Source organism: Manduca sexta, chromosome 28 (genome assembly GCF_014839805.1).
Source record: "Manduca sexta isolate Smith_Timp_Sample1 chromosome 28, JHU_Msex_v1.0, whole genome shotgun sequence".
Taxonomy (NCBI): domain Eukaryota; kingdom Metazoa; phylum Arthropoda; class Insecta; order Lepidoptera; family Sphingidae; genus Manduca; species Manduca sexta.
The window spans coordinates 18,996,919-19,010,060 of NC_051142.1; the positions used below are offsets into that span (position 1 = coordinate 18,996,919).

The 13,142-nt window shown below is 36.9% G+C and overlaps 1 protein-coding gene across 1 annotated transcript; it reads left to right on the forward strand.

Moving 5' to 3' along the window:
• Positions 1 to 828: 828 nt before the first annotated feature.
• On the forward strand, positions 829 to 11,887 carry LOC115446425 (IQ and AAA domain-containing protein 1-like; the record flags this gene model as incomplete). Its single annotated transcript, XM_037444786.1, has 15 exons — positions 829 to 1,162; positions 1,226 to 1,392; positions 2,110 to 2,229; positions 2,863 to 3,038; positions 3,645 to 3,747; positions 3,812 to 3,922; positions 4,314 to 4,401; positions 5,704 to 5,779; positions 6,574 to 6,699; positions 7,437 to 7,551; positions 8,464 to 8,612; positions 9,317 to 9,467; positions 9,732 to 9,899; positions 10,152 to 10,309; positions 11,782 to 11,887. Coding segments are annotated over exons 3-15 (1,635 nt in total), but the record flags the coding sequence as incomplete, so codon positions are not given.
• Between the last annotated feature and the right edge of the window lie 1,255 nt (positions 11,888 to 13,142).

Here is a 13,142-nt window from a genome sequence, read left to right on the forward strand (position 1 = left end):
TTTGTATGTTTCATTTTACTTATCTAGCTCTCCTGTAAAAGGATAGACAGGAGAGGAAACGACCGTCCATTATTCCTTATTATACCTTATTACCCTTTCCCATTATAATGCCGTCTCATTATTTATTTTAGATTAAAGTAGGGAAGGTTATTGGAACCAAACCTATGAAGGCTTTAGTTCGCAGTCGATTACCACAAGGTCCGTAACGAATGATCTTTAGTAATTATCGTTTCGTATCGTTAGTTATATGAATAATTATTAGATTATTGTATCTCCAGTCTAACTCTTCATTTATTGCGATATATCAAGCTATTCTTTAGGACATACATGAAGTAAATAATCATGTGCTACCTACCTCAATAAATAGCACAGGGCGACATTTGCCGCGGCTCTAGGCACAATGTTCAGTGTGTATACCTCTTGCTTGTAACTATTAAGGCCTATGAGGGTTTGCGAACATTTCCTATCCTTCCTTCACACTTCCTTCACTGAGATATCGCCTCCCAACTTTCCTCCAGGCCCCTGCAGTCGTTAAGCCGGGGATTCCATTATTCCATTCACAGGTTTCGTCCGGTGTAGACTGCGGAGTCAATACACAAAAGAAAATCTCTATTAATATCTTAAAAATAACTTTATTTATCAGAACTTTATGACCTCAGAACAATAACAAGCATAGAAGGAATCTAAATCACCCTCATATACTTATCCTATTTTTTCAAATAGGCCAAAACCGTTGAAAAGAACGAGACAAATATTATGTTGCTAAGGTCGGCTTGCGCACACTTTACAAGCATGAGATTAAAACAATTTAAGATTAGACAACGCGTGTCATTTTAACATATTGGACAAAAAACTTCGGAAAATATGTAGAATTTTACAAATAAAATTTAAATATTGAAATTATATTCAAAATTCTAGTGAATTAAATAAATTAAAAATTACTGTTTAACTTATTGAATAATTTAATGTTTGCTATCTGAGTTTTGTTAGCGAAAAATTAGTACTTAAAACTTATTGTGGAAGTAAATTAGTGTTATGGTATCAAACGGTTTCAAATTGTTTAGTTCTGGCACCAAACAGCATTGTTCAGAGGTATTGCGATTCGAAGAAACTGTAATTCTTGGTCTACTTCGCTGAGGAGGTAAAGGTGACTGATTAACTGGTATGTAACTCTTATCTACCGGTTTATGATTGATTCCTTTCTAATGAATTTCGGTCATGGCAGCCTATCGCATCGGAAATTAGCTCATTACGGAGATATACTGCACAAGTGTGTGCGCAATACACAGGTGCATTCTGTTCCTTCACTCTCATAGTTCGGTGAGACGGCAATCCGACATGGTCGGAGAGACATCAGGCGCAAGACCAACGGTGTTACGTGCTTTCCAACTGGTTGGTAGTCATTGTTCGAAGTGGATATGTATACTGTTGGTAATCGAGAGGGCAGTATGTTAGAAAAGGTGGTTCTGCTGTTTTACATGGTAAACTAGATTATCTTATCCTTCTTACTGCTGTTTATCCAACTAGAAGATGCTTTTCTAATTTACGTAGATATATGAAACCTTATCTAGGTTGAAAGTAGAAGGAAGAAAGTGCGTTTAACGTACATTCCAGATCAGTAACAAAAAATTGGTCGCCTTTGACTTACTGCCCTCTAGATTACCACGACAGTTTAGTGTAGATCGTACACACACACACACACCATCACACATTTATCCCCAAAGGGGTATGCAGAGGTGCCACCAGGGCACCCACTTTTCGCCGAGTGTGTTCCATCTCAGGATGTGATAGGGGGCGAGCCTATCGCCACATCGGACACAAATTCCAGACTCCGGGCTGATATTGAGCAGAAAAACCCAAATATCACTTTGACCGACCTGGGATTCGAACCCAGGACCTCAGAGCGCTGCCGTACCGCGCATGCAGTACAACTACGCCACCGAAGCAGTAGCCGAGCAGTGTAGATAGTATATAGTAGATATTACTGGGTACAGGCCTCCTATACGTTAAACAACTCTTTCCGATCCTGTGCAAGCTGCATCTCCCACTTCTATGAACAGTGCCAATATAAAATATTAAAAACAATATTTATTATAGTTACGTTTTTAGAAATAACAAGAAATGCTGCAAATCCCGCGGAATTTATGTTTGACTATCGACGCTCATCAGAAATGGCTAGGTTTATTGAAACAAGCAAAAGAGCTGGTGGAGGACGACTCTGATCTTCAGGTATGTGCGGATACTGAACCATCATATAGATCACATCTCATAGTTCTGGCTTAAGAGAACCCGACAGCATATAAGTACTAATAGGCATAAATGTGGCCTGTAAATTTTAATGATAATTAGATCTACATAAATTACGAAAAGGTAGCAGGAATCGGGTGATAGCCTTTGCAATTGGAGCGTATTGAACTAATAATTTGGAATATTGGGTACCCAAACCTTACTGGTATTTGTGGGAAGTCTTGGCAGCAATTAGAGTAGATGGCCTTTACGAGACCAGACTACTAGATCATTTTCATAAACTACTACATCATTACTGGTGGCACGTATCTCATATGTGACAATCCGCCTGGGTTGGTACCACCGGAATGACTAATTCTGCCGCAGCAGTGTGTGGTCACTGTTGTGTTCCGGTTTGAAGGACATTGTAGGCAGTGTAACTACGGGACATAATAAGACTTAACATCTCATGTCTCAGTGTCTCAGGATGGCGAGCGCAGTGGAATATCAAACCAATATTTTGTAATTCAAGGTGTTGGATGGTGATTCTACTGTTTATGGGCGGTCGTATCGCTTACCATCAGGCGAACGACAAGCTCGTCTCTTCATTCAAATAAAAAAAAAAATAATGTATAGGATAAAGCAGAGAATGGTTTCCGGATCAAAGAGCGTGCGTTTCCGCCGGAGTTCCTCGGCAGGCACTACGCAGTGTACTGCTCGCTTATCAACAGGATGTATGACGCGTACCTCAACAGCGTGCATTTGCAACGAGCGCCGTACATGCTCGAGATCATTGCTGTTTTTATTAAACGGTTAGTGATTAGTATCGCGATAAGTTTACGAATGTCTGGCTCACTATTACAAGGTTCTATGATATTTTGCACAAATTTGAATATAATCATGATTTTTCGGATTTTATCGCGGTTTCTTATATCATGGTATATAATATCAAATAATTCTATGTCTTCAGTAAAAAAACCCAATGTTTCCAGAAGCTGAATCAACGGGAACCATGAATTATGGTCTTCTAATTTTTACCAACATAAAAATCTGAAATCTCATTTTTGCAACATAAGTAATAATTAAGATAGGACCTTGTAATAATACTGGGCCATCCAAATATTATAATTGTCTCAGTTTGTCGGTTGGAAACACGTCTAAGTGTATTGTGCAAGGAAATTGAAATAGTATTGTTATTGATAACACACACGCAATAAATGAGTTTGTACAAAAAATTACATGAAAATGGTTTTTCAGAGAACTCTATTTTTTTTTAAATATATTATTATTAATATTCATTCTAAAATCTAAACACTACTGTCAATTCCTGCCCAAAAATAAGAAACCCGGTACGCACAAAACATTGTCAAGAATAATCTAACTCCTTATTTGAAAACAACCTTTATTTGATCTTTCAGTCTATATGAGTTACGAAATGAATTAGTACATTTGATCGTAAACGACTACATTTATTTGGATGCAGCTCTGGTCCAGCTCAGATTTGAACCTGCTGACGTCGAGGTAACACATTATTAGGCAGAGTCTAATACTGAGATAGTTGATTGCAGGATAAATAACATTTCAGATAATAGTGCCTTACCACTTCCCGTTAGAAAGTAGGCCAGAGAGCGCTGAAAACCTTCTTCAAAAGATGTGGACAGAAGCCGTGAAGAGGAAAAATAAACCACCGGAGAAGGTACGTGTCTTATCCTGGTCGTGGGATATTTATTTTAAAGGCTGTACACAAGGTGTACAATCCGCCAAAGTGGCCCACGTTCAAACAGGCCGGCAAAATTGTGTCCACTGGCAAGGGATAAACATGCCTTGATCTCCTATTTGGGGCCACAGCCAAGACGCCTTGATATAATCGTTGACGCTTGTAGAAACAAAAGTATGCGCAGGACGTATCCTATGCTAGATTTATAGGTGGGGGTTACCTCACTCAATTTCCCCCACGTGCAGTGGCCTCACTAAATCGAGTCCGTATAAAAACTTATCTTTAAATTATCTTCTTTTACCTGTTGTTTCTTCATTTAGTCGAAGACTACGTGAAAAATGTGGGACTTAAGAGTATTTTAATAATTTAGGAAAAATCCTTTGAGAGAAAACGTAATCCATTTGGAGAGGATGACGACGAACAAGGCAGTGAGAAAGAATCTAAAGAGTCCATTAAAGGTATGTCGCCTTGATATCGACTAGTTATCTGTAATGCTAAAACTACACAAGTTATTGCAGCAATATATTGCGCAAGAACTTTCAGGTGCCTTTAGCAGCAATAATATATCAATAGATCTATACACGCGCGACTAGCTGCAAATACTACTAGCTTCAGAATTCGCAGACGTTCGCATGCATTGATAACACGGTAAAAATTACTGCGAAGTCGACTTCTGCAAGTTCTCTTGCTAATCGAACTCCGCCTAAGGTGCAGGGGCGATTGCAAATAACAACTTAGACACTCCCGTCTGAGGAAGTCTGCAGTCGTCCCTAATGCGCCGAAGAGGGCCATCGCGGAGTTTTAGCTGGTATGCCGTGCGTAGGGTGTATACAGCGTTATGGACGTTTACCATCTCTCCGGACTACTCAACCTGGGTTCGTAAGGCGCGGCGATCCCAACATAACTGCCAGTCCCCCCTCCCCAGCTGGACGGTAGGAGTAATTACTTACTCTGCGAAAAAAAAGGATTTACATTAGTTGAGTGACTGGCTCGTTTTATTGTGTTAAACAGTACAATATATTATAGTTTTCCGATTGCAAAGCACTCATTTTCGCTGTGCTTACCACCAGCTCCCATGTGGAGTTTGTAAATTAGAAAATAATGTTTAAAGGTTACGAGAATGTTAGACTCTAAAACGGAACACGTTTTGCAGATTTATCGTGATATTGTTCATAAAAAACTTAAAAATAACTTTTAAACCAAACTGTTGATAGTGACTGTTCCCGTACCTAAATAATTAATCCAAATTAAAATTGTATTAAAAAAGTGTAATCATACAGAGACTTGATTTAAATACAATGTGCGTGATATAATAAAATTTTAATAAAAATCCACTTTACAATGAATCTGCTAATTATATTTTTTTGAAGATTTTTATTTGTCGGTATATTTTTTTATAAAAAACATTAATCAAACATAGCTAGACTACTGAAGGCTGAATGGCTCTGAACTAAGCCCCCAGAAACATAGTCGCCAAACAACTTGAGCACACTAGGTACTATTTAAGATTTTCTGTACAGTCACCCACAAAAGTATCTAGTTGAACAAATTCAAAATTAAAATCGCCTGGAATATGTTAAATAAAAAAAATCGGGAAGTAATTTCTTCTTTTTTATTTTTGTGAAGAATATTTTTTCGTATGAACATAAAGGTGTGTCGGCGACTTAGATTTTCTTTTTTTATTTGTTCAGCTGTATTTATGGGTACTAACGTAGTTAACTCAAGTTGCCGGCTGTTATAGTAATGTTCTACTATTTTAGATGTGGATGAGATAACACAAACAATATCAGAAGATTGTACGCAGACACTAATAATACAGAAATGTGAACGTTATAGGTGAATATTAAAAACGCCATTATTTCTTTTAAATAAATAATCTTATTCGTATATACGAGTGTTTTATATTCATAGAGCTTCGTTGTTAGTTGTTTAAGTATAGATGTATGACTGGGTGGTCATACATTAGATTTTTTGGGCGATAAAAAAAATGAGCGAAATAGGGTCAATAGGATGTACAATGTTTACTCAAACTGAGAGCTCTGTGGTTTTTTTTTATTGCAATTGAATAATGAGACGAGGCTAATGGTAAGCGATATGCCGCCCATAAACAGTAGTCCGAAATATAGAACTTATGAATTTCAAAGTACCGCGTGGTACTCCACTGCGCTCGTTAGGTACCCTGAAAAATAAAATGTTTAGCCTCATAATGACCAGTTATTACACTGGCTATTATGTCCTCTGCAGCAGAAAAAGACATTGCGGTATAGTTGCCCGTCAATCTGTATTACTGATCAAAGAGTTAGCCTAAAAAGCGGCATGAACATATAAAATTAAAAAGCGTTTTTACACTTGACTGTAATCTAAATAATATTTTTTTTCTTTATCTAAGTAAATGTAAACCCTATCTAGTTAATTTTAGTGAATAAAAACGATTGTTGATGCGAACATAAATGATTAAAGGTAATATAAATTTTTTGAGTTTGTTCAGCTACTTTTGTAGCTGAATGTACCAACCCAGACTGCATCTCGTATACCTACAACCAATAAATGCATATTTGATTATAGTCTTTCCCTGTCTTAAAACTACCTTTCCTTTGCTAAATCATCGACACACTCTTGATGTTTTTCAGACAATATTACGTCCAATACTGCAGAAATAAAAACCGGCTGCGAAAATTGTATTACGCCGATAAAACGCCAGAAGCTCCGCTGCACATTAAAAATAAAGCTGCCAAGTTAATTCAAAGAGTTTATAGGTTAGTTATTGCTTGTAATCTACCTTCACGAATCTCCCAAATAATTACATTTGTATTTTTAAGATTAGAAATTGTCCATGCCAGTCTATTTTCTTAAACAAGTTGTCTACATGTTATTGAAATAGGTTAAGCTGTTGCGATGATAAACTATAAAATTCACTTTTTTAATTTTTTTAATTGTTAAGTCACTAACTACTGTATACCGATTTGATGTCTGTACGCCACATGGGCATCTCATTGAAAACCAGCGCTGCAGTATTACATAGGTAGTATTGCAGTATATAACTGAATGGGAGGCCCATTGTTGGTGCAATAACTGTTTATGTTATGTAGGATTTTGTGTTTTTAATTTTTATCTTTGTCCAACAATAAACTTCTTTCTTCTTCAAAATCTATACAGAGATTAATTTGAAATGGTTAAGTATTCCATCATCATCATCAGCCATATGAAGTCCGCTGCTGAACATAAGTCTCCTTTAAACCTAAGCATTAATAAAGTTATGTACGTAAAGAAATATACGTTTCGAGAAGCTTTCCCTTCGAAATAATATACAATTTTGTTTTATTATTGTTTTACCTGAGGGTAAACCGCAACTTTTATTAAGTTTTATGGACAGTTGTTTTCTAAAAATAATAACATAAAACATCATACGTGAAAGAATTAATAGGGTATTCGGTATATTTTATCTAATATACATGTTAAGACTTTTTAAGTTTAATCGGACTTCAATCTTTAGGCTGTATATGAAAGTAAAAAGGAAAAATAATGTTAAAATCCAAGAAGACATACTGATCGGATACATAGCGGACCCGTTTAAGAAACGTTTGAGCTTGGAAGAGGAGAATAACAAGGTAACGAAAGTTAACAGACCCGTTTGAAATTTGGCTTGAGCTCTTATAAAAATTTTACGTTTTTTTTTAATACTGGGATCGGCAATGTGACTCCTCTACACCTGGAGCCTTATTCTCTATCCCGCACGTTATTTTAACAGTGCGTAACAAGCACGTAACACAACGCGTCATGTTTAGGACTATAGAAATTTGACTTACAGAATACCTTTCCACGCACATTTCTCGGAGATAACATGACACGGCCGCGTTACGCGTTTACACTATCATACAGAATAAGGGCCCAGATGGTTTAATGATTGAGGTCTAGATAGAGCGTGAACATAATTATACCTGCCTGTTTAAAACAATATGCACAGGCGGATCTCGGTACGCGGCACACTTACTGGGGCCATTATGGCGGGGTCTATCTATTCCTTATATGCAGTGGTCGTTATCCGCGCGGATACAAATATCCTACCATCAGCAAAGCAAGCAGTCTTTGACAATAAACTATTTTATATTAATTATTTTATTACTCTTGATAGCGGCGATAGCTTAGTTGGGACTAGTTTGCTAAGACGAATGTCCGCAGATTCAAAACCAAGTACACGAATCTCTGACTTTTTAATAGTTATGTGTATTGTGCGTTATCGTTTGCTTTAACGATGAGGAAACCTACAAACCTAAGAAGTTCTGTATAAGAATATTGAGGGTATGTGAAGTCTGCTAATCCGCACTAAGCCAGCGTGGTGGACCGAGGTCTAACTCCTCTCAGTAGTTAAGGCCCGTGCCCAGCAGTGGGACAGTATGAATATGACATATCATTTTACAAGGTATTGGTTTGAACTTGGGCGCATTACTAGTGCCTGCTCCTGAAATTAAAAAGAGGCATTATATTTATGGTATAGGTAAATTATTTCGAACTTCCTGTAGATTTACGAGCGACGTCGCAAAACAAGAATGAAATTACAAGAGACGTATAATAAAGAGATGGAAAGAGAAAACAAGAGATTGATCCTGTTTAAGAAAAACAACCAGATTGATGACATAACGGATCAAATAAATGTGTGGTTTAAAGAGTGGTTAGTGAGAACACTACAGTATCACAACGGTAGAGTGGTAACGTAGTACGTGCGTTGTGAAGTTTCGAGTTTGAACCTTAAGGTCTGACTAATACAATGTACTTTTCTATTGCAAATAATGAGTTCATGATTCGCATAATGTTAACGATTGACCATTTTTTAGCAGTAACACCACATCATATTTCAATTTTGTCAGATAGATACACTTAGCTTTGAACGAGATCTGTCGAATATTTAATACCTAATAATAACATTGATCAAAGCATTCTTCAAGGTGAAATACAACATTATTTGAAACATTTGTGGTAGAAATAGACAAACCAATGCCCTCTACCCAGATAGATACTCGAAATACGAAACATCGTCTCGTCATTACGCAGTATAAAAAATGTACTCGGAAGTTAATCATGCACACACTCATGTCTTTTATCCCTAAAGTTAGGTAGAAATGCAACTGGTACACCCAATTTTCGTTGTTGGTATTCTATCCCAGAGTGTAATAGAAGACGAGCCTATCGCCATGTCGGGCACTAATTATAGATTTAGAGCTGATACTGAGTAGAGAAACCCAATGTCACTACCCAACCTAGGGATCGAACCCGAGTTCTAAGCATTGCAGGAATGACGCCACCGAGGCAGTTTATCATATTCAAGTTAATCGTATTTTGATCAAAAAGAAACCGATGGAATTCGATATTTTCAAGGTACTACGGTTACGGGTTCTTCCCGGAATATCCGTTCGATATCGAAGGCGGGACCATGCTGGTGCTGCGCGGGGAATACCCAACCGTAGAAGAGAAGAGGGAAGAAGATGAAAAGATAGAGGCGGCTACGAAAGGAAAGACACCGGAACAAGTACGTTGCATCTATATTATTTACATGCGAAATATACAAGTTCAATTGCTATATTTTCAGCCCTGAAATACTTAAATAATTGTGTTTAGATTTTTCTCAAAGATAGTTACAATCTTGATTGATATGAGCTACTTTTCATCTCGTAAAATCGTCTCGTCTTAAAGAACTTAAGTCACTACAATTATTATAAGACAAATCTTTTGATGCGAAAAAAGAAGATCAGTATATATCTTCGCTAGAATAGAACACTTTTTTCTTTTTTAGCTGAAAACGGAAAAAGAGCAAGCGAAGCTGGATGCAGCATTGAAGGCAGAAGCAGAGAAGGAACAGCAGAAGAGAGAAGCGGAACAGCTGTTCAAGTTGAGATGTAACCCTTTTGCTGACATTGGGTATAAAGTAGAGAGCTCTGAACATATGGAGAGTTTGATGCAGGTAAAAATATATCTATAGAAGGGCGATGTTTGCAAAGGTTAAGTTTGTAAATGAGAAGAAGAAAGTAGAAAAAATAAATAAATGACTATTTTTCAAAACAAATGTACGCAATAAAATGGTTGTTAGGAAATATACAAATGAGACAAAATAAATGTTTCTCATAAACATTGGCATCAGTACTAATACACAAGATTTGTATATCAACATTCAAAACTATACTTATGAAAACGAAACAAACTCTTTCTTCCCCAGGCACTAAACAAGTACCGCGCGGCGTGGTCGATATATGACAAGTTTCCCCCGCATCAGTGCAGGGACAATGTGTATGGATACATCAAATCCATCATGACTGACGACCTGATGTGCCAGCTGCATCAGGACTGCAGGGTCTACGTCGACGAGCTGATGAGGTAACCCATGCTTTATTCACAATTAATGATTTTATATTTAAAGTCGTTGGTTCTGCGCCTAATCTCTTTTCGGTCATGTCGTATTTTCATCTCACCGGTCTACGAGAGGAAGGATCAGAGAGTGCAACTGTGTATTGCTCGCACGCTTGTGCACTATAATATCTCCTGCGTACATGGCTGATTTCTGCTGATATTACAACTGCACGGATTACGGCTTAAACTATATCCTGGATTAACACATTGGATAGTTTTTTTCTCAGTATCAGCCTGGAGTCAGGAATTTGTGTCCGATATGACTAGTGTCGCCCCCTATCACATCATTGGATGGAACACTCATAGAGAAAAGTGGATGCCCTAATTCGTCACCTGCCTTCCCATTAGATATGCCGCCAGCACACCTTCGACCAGAAAGTACTTTATATTTAAGTCATAAAAAGCCTCAAAATGTATTCAATCCTACATTTTACTGTGGCAGTATAACAAAGACCGCTGTATGATAATACTTGAACTACAGCGTTTTAATGTTGTGTGTTTTTGTTGGTTTTTCTTTAAACAAAGTTCATTGGCCAGTTTTTGCTATGTGTATATATTATTGTATCCGGTTGGCACGGGGCCTCTTCCATGAGAGGTATCAGCACCGTGGCAGACCTCAGTTATCACGCATGCCATAAGTAATGTGGTAGACTACAGGTTATATATTTTTTAGTAGTCATAGGGTAGTTGACAACTTCCTTTGAATATATTTATTAAAAATATATTTTGTAAAATCTACGCAGTTATAAATAAATTATAAAGCTTTGTAATTTTGCGGAAGGGGTAGCTGTCAAATAACAGTAATAACAAACTGTGACGTCACTAAGTGTAACCTGCCACAATGTTACATGTATAAGAAAGCGACAGCGCGACTATGCCCCTCTTTTACTGTCAATAATATTTAAAACACGAATAACTGTTTTATTTTTCAACAAATTTTGATACTGATGTCACAGATGAATTTCAATTTAAAATCAAACTTAGGAAATTACCTTATTAGTTATGTTCTCTTTATGATGTTTACCTTCATCGTGAAAACTAGTAATAATAGATTAACTCCAAACAGTATCTTGGGAGTTGGAATTTAGGATCTACCCTCGCCTGCAGAGGTAGATTCGTTAGTTAGAATTGTAAAAGTAATTCCTATGTATTAAAGTCAAAATTAAAGTCCAATAGACTGTTAACCGCCGATTTGAATAAACGATTACCAACAGCGATTTTTCGGTCCATAGCGAAAATGGACTAATTGGAAGAAAGCTTTTTTGACCTATAAATGACTTATTTTATTTGGTTTATTCTTGAGATGGTATTGAAGATGTTTATTGAAAACGGCGGTATCGAAAATAGTTAATTGCATTGACAGGGTTTTAAGTACGTACACTTACACTGCCCTTGGTCGGTCTCTTTGTCTGGTTTTTATTTAGCCTCTGCGGTTTTAGGGCGGACCAAAAGTTGTTGGTGAAAATGCACCAAATAATGTACAAGAACGTGGGATGGAAGTATCCAAAACTGAACCAACGGAAGAAGCCCAAGCCTGCGTCGATCCTAAGCCATTGAATATGGATGATACCATGCTCCAGGGGTTTGAGGTGAGATAAAAGTACTTTTTGATAAATTGACAGGGTCGGGGATTTCAAACGCAACATGAGGTGAATTAAAATATTTTATTTTGAGTTAGTCTCATATGGGTTGCGCAGATCTAAAACTAAGCCTAGACGAAAACTAGACCTAACTTGCATTGCTGATACAATTATACATAGTATATAACTAAGTTTACTCAGTTAACGGTCTGAATATAATTTTCTGGACAAGTTGACAGCGTCTTTACTACGCTTTAGTGCTGTTCCAGAGATCAGATATTTAAAAAAGATATAAAACCTAATTAGTGAAAGGTAATTTTATTTTCAGGAACTATTCGATTTGGGTATAATATCGAGACCGAAAGCCAAAATAAAAGACATTTACGGGGACTCGAACTACGCAGCTTACGACATGAATCTGATGGACCCTTTTGCTAAGTAAGAAACATTGGAAATGGTAGAGTAGACATAGATATGGAGGTAATACTGACGTACTCTGACACACTGGAGTGATGTGGAAACTTGTCCGATAAGTTGAATGCAAAGACCCTATTTATTTTCTCCCTTCCCAGTCTATCCCTCCTTTGAAAACGTTAGGAATCCTCCTAGAATTCCTGTGGGTTTGTTAGTGGTTGCAGAGGGGGTGATCATTTACCATCAGATTCTATTGTATACGGGCAAGGTAAGTATTTTTACATTCTCGGTCCAAGGTTCGACCCCCGACACGACGATGATTTGATCAAACTACATAGATATTACTAGGTATTTAATAAATATAAAGGAAAAATACATTTTATTTTTTTACTTTTTAGTGGTTTTTTGTATGCGGGGATATTTATTATAGCTCCATATGAATATAGTATAATATTGTTATAATTAAATATTTAAATTAGCGGCTTTATTTCAACAATAAGTATAGTAATTGTAATAAACTCATTTATTTTTGATTCATTTAATATACATGTTTTTAAAAAATATGGACAAAAAATGTGTTTGCTGATTTGAGAACAAGGAAAATCCTGTGCCTTTTAAGAAACTATAGTTTGTAGATAAAATATTATTTATCGTATGTTAAGATATTATTTATGCGTTGGACGTGGCGCGGTGCGGCCGCGGGGTGAAGCCATCGCAGCGCATGGACTTAGAAATCAATAACGAATCAATAATTAGGAAAACGAATGCAATGATGTATTACACAGTACTCTATAATGACAAATTCT